The sequence below is a fragment of the Leucoraja erinacea genome, chromosome 6 (genome assembly GCF_028641065.1).
Source record: "Leucoraja erinacea ecotype New England chromosome 6, Leri_hhj_1, whole genome shotgun sequence".
In the NCBI taxonomy this organism is placed as follows: Eukaryota; Metazoa; Chordata; class Chondrichthyes; order Rajiformes; family Rajidae; genus Leucoraja; species Leucoraja erinaceus.
Window position 1 is genome coordinate 51,761,788 of NC_073382.1, and position 18,398 is coordinate 51,780,185.

The 18,398-nt window shown below is 41.3% G+C and overlaps 1 protein-coding gene across 1 annotated transcript in view; it reads right to left on the reverse strand.

Moving 5' to 3' along the window:
• atm (ATM serine/threonine kinase) overlaps nt 1-18,398 on the reverse strand; it is a 123,193-nt gene that overhangs the window by 27,695 nt on the left and 77,100 nt on the right. Inside the window, 11 exon segments of the mRNA XM_055637019.1 lie at nt 3,840-3,953; nt 7,815-8,022; nt 9,941-10,146; nt 10,278-10,397; nt 11,131-11,283; nt 11,509-11,743; nt 13,120-13,239; nt 13,445-13,549; nt 14,198-14,346; nt 16,445-16,547; nt 17,696-17,784. Coding sequence (XP_055492994.1) covers nt 3,840-3,953; nt 7,815-8,022; nt 9,941-10,146; nt 10,278-10,397; nt 11,131-11,283; nt 11,509-11,743; nt 13,120-13,239; nt 13,445-13,549; nt 14,198-14,346; nt 16,445-16,547; nt 17,696-17,784 — 1,602 coding nt within the window.

Consider the following 18,398-nt stretch of genomic DNA (forward strand, 5'->3'; position numbering starts at 1 on the left):
GATATTCCACTTAAAAAAAAATAGATGTCTTATCCCTTGGTCTTTCTTTTGTATAAACAATTCTATTATCCTTCTTATACCTTCCGATTCCTAACTACCATTCTTCTCCCCAAGAACCTATTTGTGTCGACCTAATTATGAAAGTTAATTTCTCACTGATTTTTGGTTTTACTCTCCTGATGAAATTAGAATTTCAAACATGTAAGCATGACCAAGGGTGACCCACACTGCAATGATCTTTCAAACTTTTAGATTAAATAATCTTATAGAGGACGTTTGATTATTTAGAAGAGTAGAATAGGTGTTGTATATAGGCCCCTGAATATCAATTGTGATATCAAACACAGTATGAATAAAGAGGTGCATGTAATGGGGGTAATACAGAAATTAGATCAAAAATACTTCTTCACGAAAACCGAAATTGTGAATGGCTCATGTTGCTCCGCACCCTCATGAACAAGTTACAAATGGAATAATCCAAATAAGAAGTAACGAGAGAACTCAGTGCATAAAATTATAAAAATATGCAGAATGTAAGATTATTTCATGCATATGACAGTCAACAGCAACATTTGAAACAGTGGGAAGTCCTGAAGAAATAAACAAAACTATGCAAGTACAAGTGTTTTACTTCCTTTGGATTCTGTCACTTTTCTAGTCAAGACCACTGGAGTTTCCAGGGCACCATCCATCAGTGGCAGATGCAGTATGTGCAAAAGCTGTGCAGAACCACAGCTTCCAGCAACAGGTGTACCTATTGTGTTACTCCAAGATGATGGGCCATTCAGTTCTATCCTGGAATATTATGGATTTGCCTTATCAGGGCAACTGCATAATCTGCTGCAGAGTAATTGTGTTTGGAATGTGTATCACATTTTACTAGCAAACCTGATCCAAACTACTCATCTCCTTTTTTATATGTGGGCCATCCGGGAAAATGAGAGTTTCCTGGACAGGACCTACAGTGTGGTAGTTACGCCGAGGACATGGGAAGAACCAAGGTGTGTGACGGAGAGAAAGGGTGGAAATCGTGGAGTGCGGAAGACTCAGGTGGCTGTGCCTAATGAAAACAGGTACGCCCTCTTGGGAACTGTCCGGGGAGACGATGTTTCCGGTCCGAGCGGCGAACACGTCGGTGGCTCCAATCATGGAGATGGGACTCGACCGGCGAGACCGACGTCGGGCAGAGCCCTAGTGGTGGGCGACTCCATTGTCCGAGGAGCGGACAGGAGATTCTGTGGCGGCAGACGAGACGCGAGGATGGTCTGTTGCCTCCCTGGTGCCAGGGTTCAGGATGTCACGAGCCAAATTCAGAACATCCTCGAGAGAGAAGGTGAACAGCCGGCAGTAGTTGTGCACGTAGGCACAAACGACATCGGGAAGAAGAGGAAGGAGGTTCTCCAACATGAGTTCAGAGAGTTGGGAAGAAAACTGAAATGCTGGACTTCTAGGGTGGTTATCTCTGGATTGCTTCCAGTACCTCGTGCTAGTGAGGACAGGAACAGGGAGATTGGGGATCTGAATGCGTGGCTGAGGGGCTGGTGCAGGGAGCAAGGATTTAGATTTATAGACCACTGGGATCTCTTCTGGGGTAGGGGTGACCTGGACAAAAGGGACGGGTTACACCTTAACTGGAGGGGGACCTACATTCTGGCAGTCAGGTTTGCTAGGGCTACACGTGTGGGTTTAAACTAAATAGTAGGGGGGAGGGATTGACAAATTGGGAGTATAAAGATGGAGTTGAAGGGGAAGTGGCTACAGGAAAAATTACAAAAAATTCTCGAATTAATGGGAAGGAAAGCTTGAGAATGGACAACAGAGTAAGGTCAGGGCCAATTACGAGGGGGGAAGTGAATACGGATGTCAAAGGACTGTATATGAATGCGCGAAGTATAAGGAATAAAGTGGACGAGCTTGAGGCTCAGTTAGAAACTGGCAAGTATGATGTTGTGGGAATTACTGAGATATGGCTGCAAGAGGGCCAGGGCTGGGAACTGAATATTCAAGGGTATATCTCCTATCGAAAAGGCAGACAGGTGGGCAGAGGGGGTGGGGTTGCCCTGTTGGTGAGGAATGAAATTCAGTCCCTGGCAAGGGGTGACATTGAAACAGGAGATGTGGAGTCAGTATGGATAGAACTAAGGAATTGTAAGGGTAAAAATACCCTAATGGGACTAATCCACAGGCCCCCAAACAGTAGCCTGGACATAGGGCGCAAGTTGAATCAGGAGTTAAAATTGGCATGTAGTAAAAGTAATGCTATGGTTGTTATGGGAGATTTCAACATGCAGGTAGACTGGGAAAATCGGGTTGGTACTGGACCCCAAGAAAGGGACTTTGTAGAGTGCCTTCATGATGGATTCTTTGAACAGCTTGTATTGGAGCCTACCAGGGAGAAGGCAATTCTGGATTTAGTGATATGTAATAAACCGGATTTGATAAAGGACCTCGAGGTTAATGAGCCATTAGGAGGCAGTGACCATCACATGGTCAGGTTTAATCTACAATTGGAGAGGGAGAAGAGTAGATCGGAGGTGTCAGTGTTGCAGTTGAATAAAGGGGACTATGGGGCCATGAGGGAGGAGCTGGCCAAAGTTGACTGGAAAGATACACTAGCAGGGATGACAGTGGAACAAAAATGTCAGGTGTTTCTAGGAATAATACAGAAGGTGCAGGATCAGTTCATTCCTAGGAGGAAGAAAGATTCTAAGGGGAGAAGGGAACGACCATGGCTGACAAGGGACGTCAGGGACAGTATAAAAATTAAGGCGACAAAGTACAACGTAGCAAAGATGAGCGGGAAGCAAGAGGATTGGGTAATGTTCAAAGAACAACAGAAGATAACCAAAAAGACAATACGGGGAGAAAAGATGAGGTACGAAGGTAAGCTAGCCAAGAATATAAAGCAGGATAGTAAAAGCTTCTTTAGGAATGTGAAGAGGAAAAAATTAATTAAGACCAAAGTTGGACCCTTAAAGACTGAAAAAGGTGAATTTATTATGGGGGACAAGGAAATGGCAGATGAGTTGAACAGGTACTTTGGATCTGTCTTCACTAAGAAGGACACAAACAATCTTCCTGATATAGTAGTGGCCAGAGGATCTGGGGTGACAAGAGGAACTGAAGGAAATCCACATTAGGCACGAAATGGTGTTGGATAGACTGATGGGACTGAAGGCTGATAAATCCCCAGGGCCTGATGGTCTGCATCCCAGGGTACTTAAGGACGTGGCTCTCGAAATCGTGGATGCATTGGTGATAATTTTCCAATGGGATATGGGATCAGGGGATATGGGTAGAAGGCAGGAACAGGGTACTGATTAGGGATAATCAGCCATGATCACATTGAATGGCGGTGCTGGCTCGAAGGGCCAAATGGCTTACTCCTGTACCTATTGTCTATTGTCCCCTATTCAATACTTCAGATTTCCCTACAATGTAATCTTTGCATTTTTAGATAAGGACAAAATAAAATAGTATCTGTAAATGTATTAGCAATGTATTAATCTGCCAGAGAGACTAATCACACTCATAAAGGATTCTGGACTCCCCGGATATATTTTTATTTGGCCACAGAGACGGCACAGTGGTGCAGCTTGTAGAATCATTGCCTCACAGCATCAGAGACCCAGTGTGGAGTTTGCACATTCTCCCTGTGACCGCATGGGTAAATTACCCCTAGTGTGCAGGGACGGGCAAGTGGGATAACATAGAACTCATATGAACAGGTGATTGACGGTTGGCGTGGACTCGGTGGCCTATCTCCATGCTGTATCTCTAAATGTTAAAACAATGCTAAAAAAGATGCATTATGTTGTGTTCATTCAAGACTGGAGTACCTTGTTTAACACTTCATGGAATCTATGACCTCCTGTCATCTTTGTTCCCATTCGAGCAGCCAGCTGGTACATCAAAGGTAAAAACTTGTAAGATGGAATCTTTTCTACACCTTTCTGTTAAAATAGAAAGCCAAAGAAAGTAGAATTTTTATAAAAAACTCTTTCTGCATTACAGGCATGTACATGGACAAATATTATTAATCTAGATTTTGATTCAGACTTTGCTTATTTGCTTCAAACAGAGGTTCATATCATTCTATCTTTTACAGAATTAAGTAGTTCAGTTCAGTAGGAGTGTAAGCACATCTTCTGTTCTAAAATTTTTTTTTTTGGTAAGTATCTTATTTTCCTGGAAGGTGAACCAGGGACTAATTAGACCAAATCATAAGAAAGTAATGTGTAGGAAGGAACTGCAGATGCTGGTTTAAACCAAAGATGGACACAAAAAGCTGGAGTAACTCAGCGAAACAGGCAGCATCTCTGGAGAGAAGGAATGGGTGACTAGACCCTTCAGTTCAAGCTAGACTGAAGAAGGGTCTCGACCCAAAACGACACCCATTCTTCCTATCTTCCCTCCAGAGATGCTGCCAGTCCCACTGAGTTACTCTAGATTTTTCAATCAATCAATCACAATAATACTTTATTAGCCAAGTATGTTTTGCAACATACGAGAAACTTCATTTGCCAAGTCAGTCATACAAATAAAAAGCAAAGGAACACACAAAAGCATTTTCACATAAACATCCATCGCAGAGACCCCTCCACATTTCTCTCTGTGATGGAAGGCGAAAAAAAGTTCAATCTCTTCCCTTTGCTCTGCTGCGGTCGGGGGATTCGAGGCTTCTGCTGACAGGATGATGTCTCCCGTAGCCGGCGGCAGGCCCTCCACGTCGAGGCGATCTGTTCCTGCATTGGGGGGATGTCAGTTCCCCTGCGCCAGACGATCGAACCTCGCGTCGGGGCTGGTCGAACCTTCCACGACGTTGGAGTTCCCGGCATCCCAGGCCTTTCCCGAAACTGCGAGCTCCCGATGTAAAGACAGCAGGCCGTGGTTGGAGCGATCCCAGGCAAGGGTTCGACTTCGATGTAAGTCCGCGCCCCGCGGAGGGGCCCAAGGTCAGTCCGAGAAGGCCTCCACCTCCATCGATGTTAAACCGGAGAATGCGACCCGAAAATGAATCGCATCTCTGGCAAGGTAAGAAACTGAAATAAATGTTTCCCCCTCCCCCTCCCCCTCCCCCACATAAACAAACCAGAGAACATTTATACAAACTTTTAACACACACTAAAATTAAAAAAAGACGAAAAAACAAACAGATTGTTGGCGTGGCTGCCAATCATACCTTTTGTGTCTATCTTCATAAGAAAGTAAATTTGAATGTAGGTCTGAGGCAGGTTGATCAGTCCAAATGGTTCCAAATTTGCTTACCTTTTTGATATTTGTAACTAGTTGTGCATAGATATTCATATTACCAATAATACTGGCAGTATAATGAAGAATAATTACAGCTATATTAACATTAAATTATTGAACATAATTACTCAGTAAAATCAATATAAAATGTCTTCATTGAAGGAGTAATGCATTAAAATAAAGTGTATTTTCAATTACCAGGCAAGATATTTCCGTCAAAGCTGTCCATGTTAATAAAATGGTCACACAGGAAACAAAAGTAAGGTATTGCAAACGCAAGATTAAATTAAAAGCATTTCACATCAACGACCTTTCACAAGAACACCAGAAAATATGATTGCGTCTGATTTATGTTGGACCAAACTCCTTTCTGTGCCATTGATCATGCGTGCCTGTTCCTGAATATATCATATGCTTATCCACCTACCTTTTAAATACTTCTACAAGAACATATATTGGTTTAATATTGTCATGTACACTGAGATAATCTTCTTCTTGCGAATGAAACATAAACCAAAGGAATAGTTAGATCTCAAGCCGGGTGTTGAGCAGCCAGCTTGTTGTCTCTGCGTCAATGTCTGCCAGGCCCTGAGCTCCATTTGGTGGGTGGGAGAGCGGGCACCCAGAGATGACATGGTTGACTTGTCTGTTGTTCTGCTCCGCATTCACAGGCTGTGCTCTGGCGGAGCCCCCATCTCCACATGCTGGCATTGAAACGCCCAACTCCAGTATGAATCTGTTGAGCTTCACCCTTGCACCTCTGGGGAGGTCAGAACCTGGACAGCTTTTATCTGGTGAAGAGATGTAGCTGTGTAATGGAGATGAGGTTGTCTTCCACTCCTGAGACCACTTGGTGGCTATCCAGTGTGCTTTTGTCTCAGTTGACTGGATGGATGAAAGGAAATGTTTTCCATGTGGAGCAAAGGGGTGACGGGACTTCAGTCGGGGTGGCCTCTGCTCTCTGCTGATAGCCTGATGAGGAGGTGATCTGGGTCCACGGCACGACGAGATAGTGCCAGAGTTGCTGCTTGCCTTTGGATCCCTGAATGCAGAATGGCTGTAAGTATAGGGAGCTGCTCGACTGGAGTAGGTTGAAGGCACCCAGTGATGGTTCGCAAGGTGCTGTTAAGGCTCGTGTCTACCAGGCTAGTATGTCTACTTCTACTCCATACGGGTGCGCAGTACTCAGCTGGAGCATACACAAGAACTAAGGCAGAGGTGCAAAGAGTTACTGGACTGGCTCCCCAACTTGTTCCTGCCAGGCGTCGGATGATCTTGTCGCGGAGACCAGCCAGGTGTTGACGGAATGTGAGCAACCTGTTCAGCTTTACGCCGAGTTAATGAGATAACACTGAGATAATGAAAACCTTCTACAAAATCCAGTCAAATCATATCATACATCATACCATATCCTGTCCATGATCCTGATAAAAGATCATCAACCTGAAACACTGACCCTGTTTTTCCCACCATAGTATCTGAACTGAACTGCATTTCCAGCATGTTATATTTATATTTTAAACTAGACTAAGTGGGACCCATTGGGTTGGGTCGGGTCTCCGACACTGGGCTGCTGCTCGGGGCGGGGCTGCTGCTTGGGGCGTGGCTGCTTTGGGTCCCTCCGAAAGTCCGGTTGGAAACCTCCGCGGGCCACCCTCAGCTCCACTAAAGATGCGATGGAGCAAGGAAGGCACAGACCATCCCGGGGAGTGACGGGGAAGAGACTAATCCGTGCGGCGCTGGAAGGCAGAAGAGATCGATCTGCGCACACACGGTTTTTAAGATTTCTAAACCTCGCTAACTTTTACGACATTCAACCGATCGGAACGAAACATTGTGCAATCGCAGCACAGGAGAACGGTGAGTGAACTGGCGAAAAATTGTAGCGCTATCGCGAACTGTTTTTGCGCAAATTGAATGACCGCCAAACCGGAAGATAACAAGATCAGAGTTTTAGTTATGTAGATGGATATGTAAATATATCTGGTAAATATCAACATCCAGAGTTGAGGGTGTCATATGGGGGAGGTTGGGAAAGGGGGAGGGTTATGTGTTTACCTAAAATTGGAGAATTAAATGTTCATACTGTTGGGTTGTACGCTACCCAAGCAGAATACGAGGTATTTTTCCTCCAGTTTGTGTGTGGCTTCACTCTAGTAATGGAGTAGGCCCAAGGCAGAAAGGTCAGAATGCAAATTGTAAGAGGATTTAAAATGGATAGAAGTAGGGCGATCCTGAGGCCTTGGCAGACCAAGTTTAAGTGATTGGCAAAACGGTCGCTGTGTTTACGCTTGGTCTCACTGATGTACAGGAGGCCACTCTGTGCAATTTTACCTAAACTCAGTGCTGATACAAAAACATTCACACACGATAATGTTCAGAAGAGAAAGTTGTAGAATATAAATTATAGCAGAGATCTGCAAACTATTTATGATAACCTAGTTGTATCTTCGAGATGAGCAAATATAAAATGAGGAATAGAAATATTACATATTCTGAAAATGATCTTTGTAGCTTGAAACAACCTGCCATCAGAGATCTGCCTAGTCACCAGACATCACCTTCATCATTCCGTTTACTTCTGCAACTCCCGAGTTTTCAAGCCACAAGGAGCAGAGTCTGAAGATGCGCATGTCATGTTCTCCACCACTCTGCAAGCAGTTGATGTAGTTCTCCACGGCTCTACACAGAAACTGCTTACGATCTTCTTGCAATGCACACATCGCTCGTTCATCCAATTCACATTCCCGCTGAACTTTCACTACATATCTAGTCAACAGAATATATTTAGAGTGTTAAATCCATTGAGGAAAGTTAGTTATTTCCAATTGCTTAATATTAAACATGCATAACAGCAGATGCTAGAGAATTACAGCAAAATTTGTGGCTGCTCTTCCCTTTTCAATGGAGAATTCATGTGCTTATCTGCTACTCAACGTCTGCTTATTTTAACTTGTGCTTCAGTAATGAGCTCAGTTCCCACACTTAGCTTAGAATCGTGATTGATGCTTTTATTAGGATCCTTATAGAACCTATCTGACCGAGCACTGTAGGAGGGGAATCCTATGTTTTCATCAATACTTTATCAGCTAATGCGAGTATGATTTACACTATATCAGTTAAAAGATCTTAATATTACTCTGACGGACAGCTGTGGTTTTAGAAAACTAAGCAAACAGTAAACCTATAATTTCTATATGGCATTCAACTTTTTAATAATCTAACAATGAATAGTTTAATAATCTAACAACAAAATGAAAGCCAAATGTTGTCCAATGCAATTTTTAGAATATGAATTCACATTACAACACAGAAGAGACCATGCTATTTCACTGGAGAATACAAAATGCTCTAAAGGATAATGGGCAGCAAAACACAGTGGTGGAGGAACTCTGTGGATCAGGCAGCACCTGTGGAGTCATTGAATGGACCACGTTTTGGGTTGGAACCCTTATTCAGATTGATTGCAGTGGGGGTGGGGGGTGTTGTGGGGAGAAAGCTGAACAAGAGATGAGTGTGGGGACAAAGCCTGGTGCTGATGGTTGGATAATGGTTATTCAGTGGTCTGCACGAGGAGAAGAAGGACGTCTTCGGGCAGCCGCCCTATCGGGTGGCTAGGCCTTGAGCAGCGGCCGGCGGGGTAATGGACTGGCCTGTCTCTCTCCTCACCCCCGAGGCCGTCAGGCGGGAGTCGGTGATGCTGGGGGCTGCTATACATGCAGCCCCTGCTGCAGCTGGTGGGGGAACTGCGGCTGGTGGGGGAGCGATGGCAGGCGCAGCCTCTCAGCTCCGGGCAGGTCCTGCGGGAGAGAAAACGAGGGCCGAGGCTGCTGCGCCGCTGACTGCTGCGGTGGGTCAGGGATGTGGGCGGGCGACCCTGGCGGCCTGCGATCAGCTAGAGGCATGAATCAAGCGGCCCGACCGCGGCAGCAGGAGCCAAGACGGCGTCCGGTTGCCGCACAGTTAATGGCTGCATACATAGCGTTCATTACCGTAGAGCTGGGCTGGGCTGTTGGCTGCAGACATCAGGTCACCACCAATTTGAAATCCAAAATATCCGTTTTGGAACGTCGGGTCACCAGTGTAGAGACACAAACGTCGTGAATAAATGGATTCTTTAATCAGGCATTGTAGGTTAGATATACATGCACGTTTAGCACTCTAACATAATAGTCATTGTTGTTGCTGAGAGGGAGTTGCCTCGTGGGGTCGGTTGAGCTCCTGCTGAGGTGGCAGGACACTCTCATGAAGAGAGAGGAAGAGGAAGAGAGCGAGAGAGGGAAGGTCAGTTCTTATATACTAGGGCACACCCCTATATCCCGTGACTCCTTCCTGTGACTGCCGGGGATTCGCATAGCAAGAGTGGCCTAACAACTAGGTGCCGCTACAGTACTGTGCTTTCACATAGAAAATCAGAAGTGGCACCATAGAGGCACCTTGCGTTTTACGCAAAGATCATGTTTCTGAAAAGCAGCGCGTAATTCAAAAACATGTCAATTAAACATACTTTCAAACAGGCCTAAATTTGAATGCGTTATCTCAAAAATAAATTAGGTTTACGTAATAATTAAACCAGCGTGTCATTTCAAAAATGTACAAATCGAACACGTGTAAAATACGAGGTGCCTGTATTGTTAAATCAGCACACAAATTGTTTTCATGACATAAAGTTTTCACATCTGTTTACCTGTTGATCTGAACTTTATGTTCCTTCATTAAATGAATTTCTGCTTTGGCATTTTTGAGAAGTGCACGTTTGTTTTCAAACTCAGACGACTTCATATAATTATCAATACTCTGATACTGTGCATCAGAGAACCGTGCCAACGATAAAAATGCTTCAATTTTCCCATTGTGAACTATGTCCTTATGTTGAATGCTATGAGTCACAGCCTGAATAAACAAAAAGCAATAGTCTAAAACTGTGTAATATTATTGCCATTACATTTGTTTGAAAGTTAAAAGTCCAATGTTTCCCCAATAGGTCAGTACAATACAGAAATAACTGGTAATTTACTCCTTACTTTTTCTAAATACATCTGCATGATAGTGCCAGGGCTTTCTAAACATGTTTCTGCCAACCAATTTCCACACAGTCTCAGACACTCAACATAGAGTGGTACTAATGCTTTGTCATCAGTTCCCTAAGAAGAAAAAACAGAACAGGTGGAAAATTATAAATGCAACAGGATTCTAAAATTAAGACCACAGCTGAATACCGAAGAAAAGGTAAAATGATAGGGACTATCAACTTGGCTTAATGATGCATATTCAACGTTCTTGAAAATCTTTTCAATGCCTACACAACAAAACTGTGAAAGTAATTTCAAAAGTCATGTAAAGATCTGTATGAGCACGAATGGATTGTAACGCTTCTGCGTTTTTACATCCTGAAAATCCATTGTTAGAGGCAGAGTAAGAGAGACTTCTTCAATTCTAATCCAATTGATGTGCACAACAACAGAAAAGGTTGCGTTTCTTTTGATTTTGGAATGGCTTACCTGTTCTCATCATTGTATTAAAAATATATTTCCAATACAACTGACACATTGTCCTTCAAATTATGTCATCAAGTATTTATACATTTACTTTGCCCTCAATAAATAATAACTATTTGCCTTAATTTTTTCCATTTATGTGTTTTGCTTGCAAGACGAAATACGTTGCAATCACCACAATATTAGATTAGCCAGGTTTTTGGTCGTCTATCAAGGGTTTATTTTTGAGATGGCATTCAAATTTAGGTCTGTTTAAATGTACGTTTAATTTACATGTTTTTGAATTTCGTCCTGCTTTTCAGAAGCATGATCACTTACTTTTACTAATTCTGATTAAACCATTTTTAGTATTTGTGTAATTTGAGCCTAATGAACTTACCTCTAGCTTGTCAATCATCTGTTTGAGAATATCAAGAGAAAGACTCTGTTCCTGTTTATCCCAAAAGACTTGGGCTTCTTCCAGCTGCCAGGTAGAAACACCAAACCCAACTGGATTGTGCTGTTTGATTTGGAAAATTGCCTTTTCTGCCAACTGGAACCAAACAAACGTTATAAATATGGACAAATTGGAAATAGTGCGTGAAAACAAAATCAGTTCCTTTGTTAATTATTTTGGTACAGTGATAAATGAAGCTCCAAGAAATGCATTGAAATCACATGCTGCTTTTAATTATAAGACTACAGATTAACATCTTAATAACTTAACATTTTGTATCACTTAATGCCCACTATAAAAAATGTCAAAACGAAGCTGAACCTGGGAATTTTTTGCTGCTCTTGCTAATTTTGCCATTTCAAGTAAATGCTCAGTCAGAGCATCTTTAATGAGTTCCTTCCTTTGACCATCCATTTCTTTTTTGATAAGCAGCTCTTGAATGACAGTCCTCATGGTTAAGACAGGCTCCTGGAATGTAAAGTCACTGTCCTTGAGAAGCAGAAGCTGTTGCTGCCATTTTCTGTGTACTGTATTCAAAGCATCATCTGGGTCAGATCTGAAAACAAAGAAATGTCACGTATGAAAATGAAAACATTTAGAAAATGATTCTCATTATTTAGAAAGCATTATTTCTTTTTGCCCTCTTTTCGATGAATTTCCTTTGTATCCATTCCAAATCAGCAATGTTGACTTCATTAATCTGTTATTCAACAGGCATAATGCAGCCTTAGTGGCTATTAGTTAAACAGCCAACTATAAGTAGCAATGTTACAAAATTTTGAGATTTAAAAAATCAAGTCTGCAATTTATCCCATCAGATAAAGCATAACAATAAGTTGAATTTGACACCTAATTCACTTTCATATCTCGATTAATAAAAAGGTTATGGCCATTTTCATACTCGGAAATTAGCATCTTGTTCCCTATTGATTTTCTATGGACATAACAAAAAAGCTGTGATCGTGGACAGTCAAAAGCCCATAACCTTCTTAAAAATTAAGAGAACTGAATGAAATTTTCAGTTATCATAGATTGAAGCATTCTGAAACAAATATAAAATAATCTTACTTGGATGACCTGAAATTAAAGCTTATAATTAGTTAGTTACCCAATTGTAGCTAATTTCAAACTTCAATTGCTATATCTAAACATCTATCCATTTCTTAATAAATGATTAACATTTTTAAATAGCCCAAGTGTCCAAATAATATTCACAAATAATTCACAATAAAACATGATTTTTAAATCTCATTTACATCAATTTATAGGCCAAATGGAAGGAAATTTAGTGTTCATTTGCTGTAAATTAAAGTCTATTTTTAGTGGGTTCCTGTGAACGCGCTGGTTTAGAACGTTCACATTGCGCTGGATTTGTGCCCTCAAGTGCCCAGAAAAATACTGCGGGATATAAAGAGCCCAAAATGAACTACTCGCTATAGAAAACTTTATATACAGGGTTATATACAAGCCCCATTTAATGTTTGCTTTATAAAACCCTGGGGCTGCGAGAGGTTGCGGAGTGAGAGAGTGATTTTTAAACTACTATAAATATTATACAAGGCCATAAAAACTAATAATACCTTTTGCGACGGGGTCTTTCAGCGATTTTCCGTTAATGATTTACTAGGCTGAACATTTTCGATTGGAACAGCCTAGTAAAAATCGCGTTTTAAACCCGCCCCCTCTAAACAGCGCCAAAATCACACACAAGGGGTGGGGCAGATGCTCAGCCACGATTCAGGTAGGTTTTGTAACATACCTACTATAAGGAGAGGTTATTTAAGTCTGGTGACTGCAGTTAAGTCTAGCCCTGTCCTCACCAGTCCTTCAGCCACGTACATTGTTTAGTTATTTAAGTAAAAATAATTTAAAACTTGACAAAGACTAATTATAATCCTCAATACAAATGATGATAAAACATCAGTTCGTTACCTGCAGAGCATGTGCCCGATGATTTCTAGTTCTTCCAGTATTTGCAATCTGCATAGTGTGGGGTATAGAGAGTAGACAGACTCCAGGCTTCCTTTGCACAATTCTTCAACTTCTTTAATTCTATCATCACAATAAATTGAAACTCAATTAGTTGGAATGGTTGAAACACAACGTATGAAATATAGTTGAGGTGAGCAATTGTATCAGATATTGGCAGGCTCAGGTTTTACAGGACTTCTAACGACAAGGAAAATGGAAATTTTCTTTATTATGCCAGAAGTAGATAAAATCTTGAACAAATCATCTGCAATGAGTGAAACGTTACCTGGCAACCTTCAAAACCTCATGGAAGGCAGAGAATTCTTGGTCTTTCAGAGACTGCAAAGCATGGTACACAGATTCATGATACCCAGGTCCCGAATTCCCACCTCTGGGAAAAGACAACAAAAAGTTTCCAATCATTTTGGAAAACAAAGGAAGAATCAAAGAACATGAGCATCGGAAAAGTGGAGCAAAATCCGTAGCATAACATTTGCCTTCCTAATGGGCTCGTTATCTACAGGTTAATTTTTTTGTGATTTATGTATAGGGACCCATAATCTGAATGACGTCTCTCTATTGTTAAAACACATTTTGCTCTTCTATTCTTCTTATTGAAGTGGACTCCATCTATATCTTCTTTGTTTATGCATTACAGTACGGAAACAAGCCCTTCAGCCCAACTTATCCATGCCTACAAGGTTTTATAACTAAGCTGGTCTCATTTGCCTTTGTTTGTATCTGATCACCTCTAAACCTTTCCTATCCACATGGGGAGCATCCACGAGAAAAGCAGTAGCGCACTCGTAATAGACACGTAACTCCAAAATAAAGCAGTGGGCTAGAGAGAATTGTTTATGTAAGTGTGTGTTCATGTAAATCGCTTATTGCATAAGTCGGGGAGTGCCTGCATTTTGATTGTGATCTGGTTTGAAGTCCAAAATCTGTATTTATAATTAATGCATGTATGATAAGATGACAATTTTACCATAAAAGTGAGCGCAATTCAGTTTATTGCAGCAGAAAACGTTGTATTTACTTGCTTGGAGGGATAGGATCCCACTGCATGTTTCTCCAGGCTGCCTGGAAGCGGATTTCCTGCAGTTCCTCACACCATTCTGTGTTTTCAACTTCAAGCCCCTTTAGATATGTAGTTAGAATATGGCATAGTCCAAAGTTCTGTAAAGCCTTCAATAAACAAGTACAAATTAATCTTGGTTATCATCAAACTGAGCATGTTAAATAGAAAAATTCACGCAGAAAAGCAATGTCCACAAATAGATTGGCATCTTATTAATCAATAGTTGTCAGTTGACGGCACTATCTTGACTCCCTCCATTACTTAGCTTATAATTGTGATATCAACATACAGCAACTGCAACTAACCCCAAGTAGATGTTAGCTATTTTTCACGAGTAGATTATTTTGGTTTCATGGTTTTTTGTAATTGAGGAGTGAGTGAGGTGCTACTGTTTAATGCATCAAATTGCGTCCCAGATATTTAGTATTCAGCATCAAGGCACATTGTCCCAATTTCGGAGATAGTTGTGGAACACAATAACATGAAATGGTGGCTTCATTTTGAAGACAAGAATTTTGACTTTATTTTTATTAGTGCTCAGCTGTGTGTGTAACTTGTCAAGTAGTTACAAACTTCCGCTGATTCAATAAAATTTAAGCAATGGAAGTCATCTGTTATGAAAAAAAATTGTTTGCATGTTATCCAGTCAAATCATACAAAGTATGAATACAATCAAACCACATATAAGCAACAGGAAATGCAGAGAAAAAAATACCAGACGTGGAAGGGCCACAATTGGTACAATTGATCACTTCCCTCAGGACTGTCAAAGCTGCCAAAGCCAGACATAAAAACAGCTTTTTTCCCCCATGAGTAGTAGCTCTACTCAATAACCAAAAATCTGCAGCCTCCTTTTGCTCTGGTATTTTATTTAATTCCCATGTTTAATCAATGATGTTTTATTATTAATGTTTAATTTTTTATGTATCATTCTTAACTGTCACTATATGTCATGTCACTTGTGGGCGGAGCACCAAGGCAAATTCCTTGTATGTGAATACTTGGCCAATAAACTTATCCATTCATTCATTCACAATGAGAAAGCATGGGTGACGTTTCGGGTCGAGACCCTTCTTCAGATTGAAGAAAGACATTATATAAATGCACGCCTTTCTTTTCTCATCAGGATTTTTTGTAACTCTGAGCTTTTATCTTTTAGAAACATAGAAAATAGGTGCAGGAGTAGGCCATTCGGCCATTCGAGCCTGCACCGCCATTCAATATGATCATGGCTGATCATCCAACTCAGTATCCTGTTCCTGCCTTCTCTCCATACTCCCTGATCCCTTTAGCCACATGGGCCACATCTAACTCCCTCTTAAATATAGCCAATGAACTGGCCTCAACTACCTTCTGCGGCAGAGAATTCCAGAGAATCACCACTCTGTGTGAAAAACATTTTCCTCATCTCGGTCCTAAAAGATTTCCCCCTTATCCTTAAACTATGACCCCTTGTTCTGGAATCCTTAAACTATGACCCCTTGTTCTGATGCTAATGAGGAAGAAACCAAAGGAGCAACTGGGCTGAAATAGTTTTGCTCCCAATTGCTAGTGATTATTGAATAAATAATTATGAAATTATTCTTATTGAATTTTCATTACTTAGGTTGCTGGTTGAGTACTACAGTAATGGCATGACTAAATCAAAAAGAATATTCTTTCAGGCTCATTCACCTCACCACAAATACAATGCAATGCACCAGTAAATCAAGATAACATTTTGTAATGTTAAGGGCCTGTCCCACTAGGGCGTCATTTGCGCCTCATTTACGCGATATCATTTACCCGTTGTGATGAGCACGTGATGCGCGTATGGCGAGGCATGGTGGCGTAGGCAGTTAAGCGCGGTTGCGCGCGGCGCCCCAGGATTTTGGGATTCACAAAATCTTCGAGCTCCACCTGCGTGACGCGCAAATGACGCCCAAGTGGGACCGGCCCTTTACTCCTTCAGTGATATCTGTAGCACATGAGGATTGCAGGCAAGTAGCTGGGCATTTAAAAAGCTGCCAGAAATAGTGAAAATACCCAATACCATAGAATGGACTGCCATGGAAAAGTTCCCTAACATATTCCGCAGATTTACTGAACGAAAACAGTGCAGATCACTTTCTGATTTTCCATCATCTAAACTAGGCAATTATCGTGGTTATAGTTACATAGTGCATGTTTAATACTAGTGTTAAGACCCCTATGAAAATAAACTACCTGGACAATACCAGCTTGGCGTGTAGAGACAGGAAGATTCATTTCAATGTCATATGTTACAAGAGCCTTATCCCACAGCACTTCATGCTCATATGTTCGAACTCTGTTACATTGAAAAACAAAATATTAAACATTAATAACATCTAAAGAATTAGGATTGGTTGCAAATGAAATTAAATATTAGCGGGCATTTTGTGCAGGAATATCTCTTGTATATTGTCTGAAACCAGTTTCTTGGAAATATTACATTCACCTGTGCACATGATAAATATTTGCAGATGTGCATCTTAAGTTCAGTTATACGAATACCAACTCCCATTTTGAAGCTCTAGAAATACTGAGCAAAACATGATCGATTAAGAAAATGGTATTCCCCATAGTCTACAAATCTATTCCAATCCTGCTTACTCCGTATCGTTAGAGATTCACCTTTATTAAATATCTAATTATCTATGTTCCACTGCATAATTATATTTTCTATCCAATCACCTTTAGTAAGTAATTTATTTCTCATGTCCTTGCAGTTACCATCTGATGCTCTTGTTGGATCATGGCAGGGAATTTGAAATATGTTGTCCTGGGGCCACCCTTCAAAGGACAATCCTGGGATAACATGGTCTAAATAGTATAATATTAAGTCCAGGCATGTACTTAACTTGCGTTCATCTTTGGACCTCCATGCACTGTACTGAGAGCTAACACGCTGCAGCTTGACCTCAGTGACCTGTGCTTGGTCCCTGACACTGCCCCCCTCCCCCGCATACTCAAACTCTCCTCTGACATTGGTCCTGATCTTCCCATCAGTGTACTGCTGCTTCCCAATTCCAGGACCTACTTTCCCAACGTGCTATATTTCATCCTAACCATTCCAACTACCAAGTGTTGGTCTCTTTCTTTCAATACACACTGCCCGATTCTGCTTATCTTCCAAGATCAAATGACTGTCTCAGAATTCCCATCTGTACTTTCCCCACCAAGGTCACATTTCTTCCCCAACTACCAAGATTCAGACTCTGCCCTTATCCCCCACACCCCTACCCTGTAAGCTGTGCTCTGATGTCCCCCAACCTTAGGCTTGGGGCCGTCAACATCTTGATACCAAATTCAAAATAATTGCAGGGAAGTGAATTTATCACTGCTGCAAAGTCTAAGAAGTACGGTAGGATTTATAGACAATAATGGGAGAAAGAATACAGAATGTAACTAAATCAGTCAGTCATAGTGGGAAGTATCAATAACCTCAGGTTTTACCTGGCAAGTGGGTGCAACATCTTCCCTCCACCACAGCCATATAAACTATCAGGTTCTCCTATACTTCTGTAGACTTCAATCAGTAGCTCCTGTTGGAAAATACAACATCTTAAAGACGAACAAGATATTTTATCAACTTACTTTCTCTGATGCAGTAATACTATTTCCTGGAGCCTTTTGACCTGCCAAAGATTGCCCTTATTTATTATGAAAACTTTTGTTTATTATTAATTCAAAGGTGCAGACATGGATAAAGGCTATCTGACTGAGTTGGTTGTTGATGGTATGCGATCTGGTGATGAGACCTCATGGAATATTGGATTTTGCTCTAGATAGTAAGCAGAGAATTGGTCTTCTGTTTGGCAGACCCTCAGAGTTGAGGACGATATATTTTCACTGAGTAATAGAAAATGCATATTCCCAAATTTCTTTCATATGTGATGACTTTTCCACATCAGCTATCACAGGAACATGACAGAGCAACAGGTAGGAAGGTTAAGAATGACCATGGTGATGATGTTCCCTGCGTCCTACAGGAGACGGCTCTGTAACTACCATGACTAAAGGCATAATAATGATGTATCTTGGCATTTCCTCCTTTTTCTAGACATGGGTGTATGTGAGACTTACATTTCTCTGCTAAATTTTAGAGCCACAAAGGATACCATCCACTTCTGAGACATTTGGATTTGGTATCTTCAAA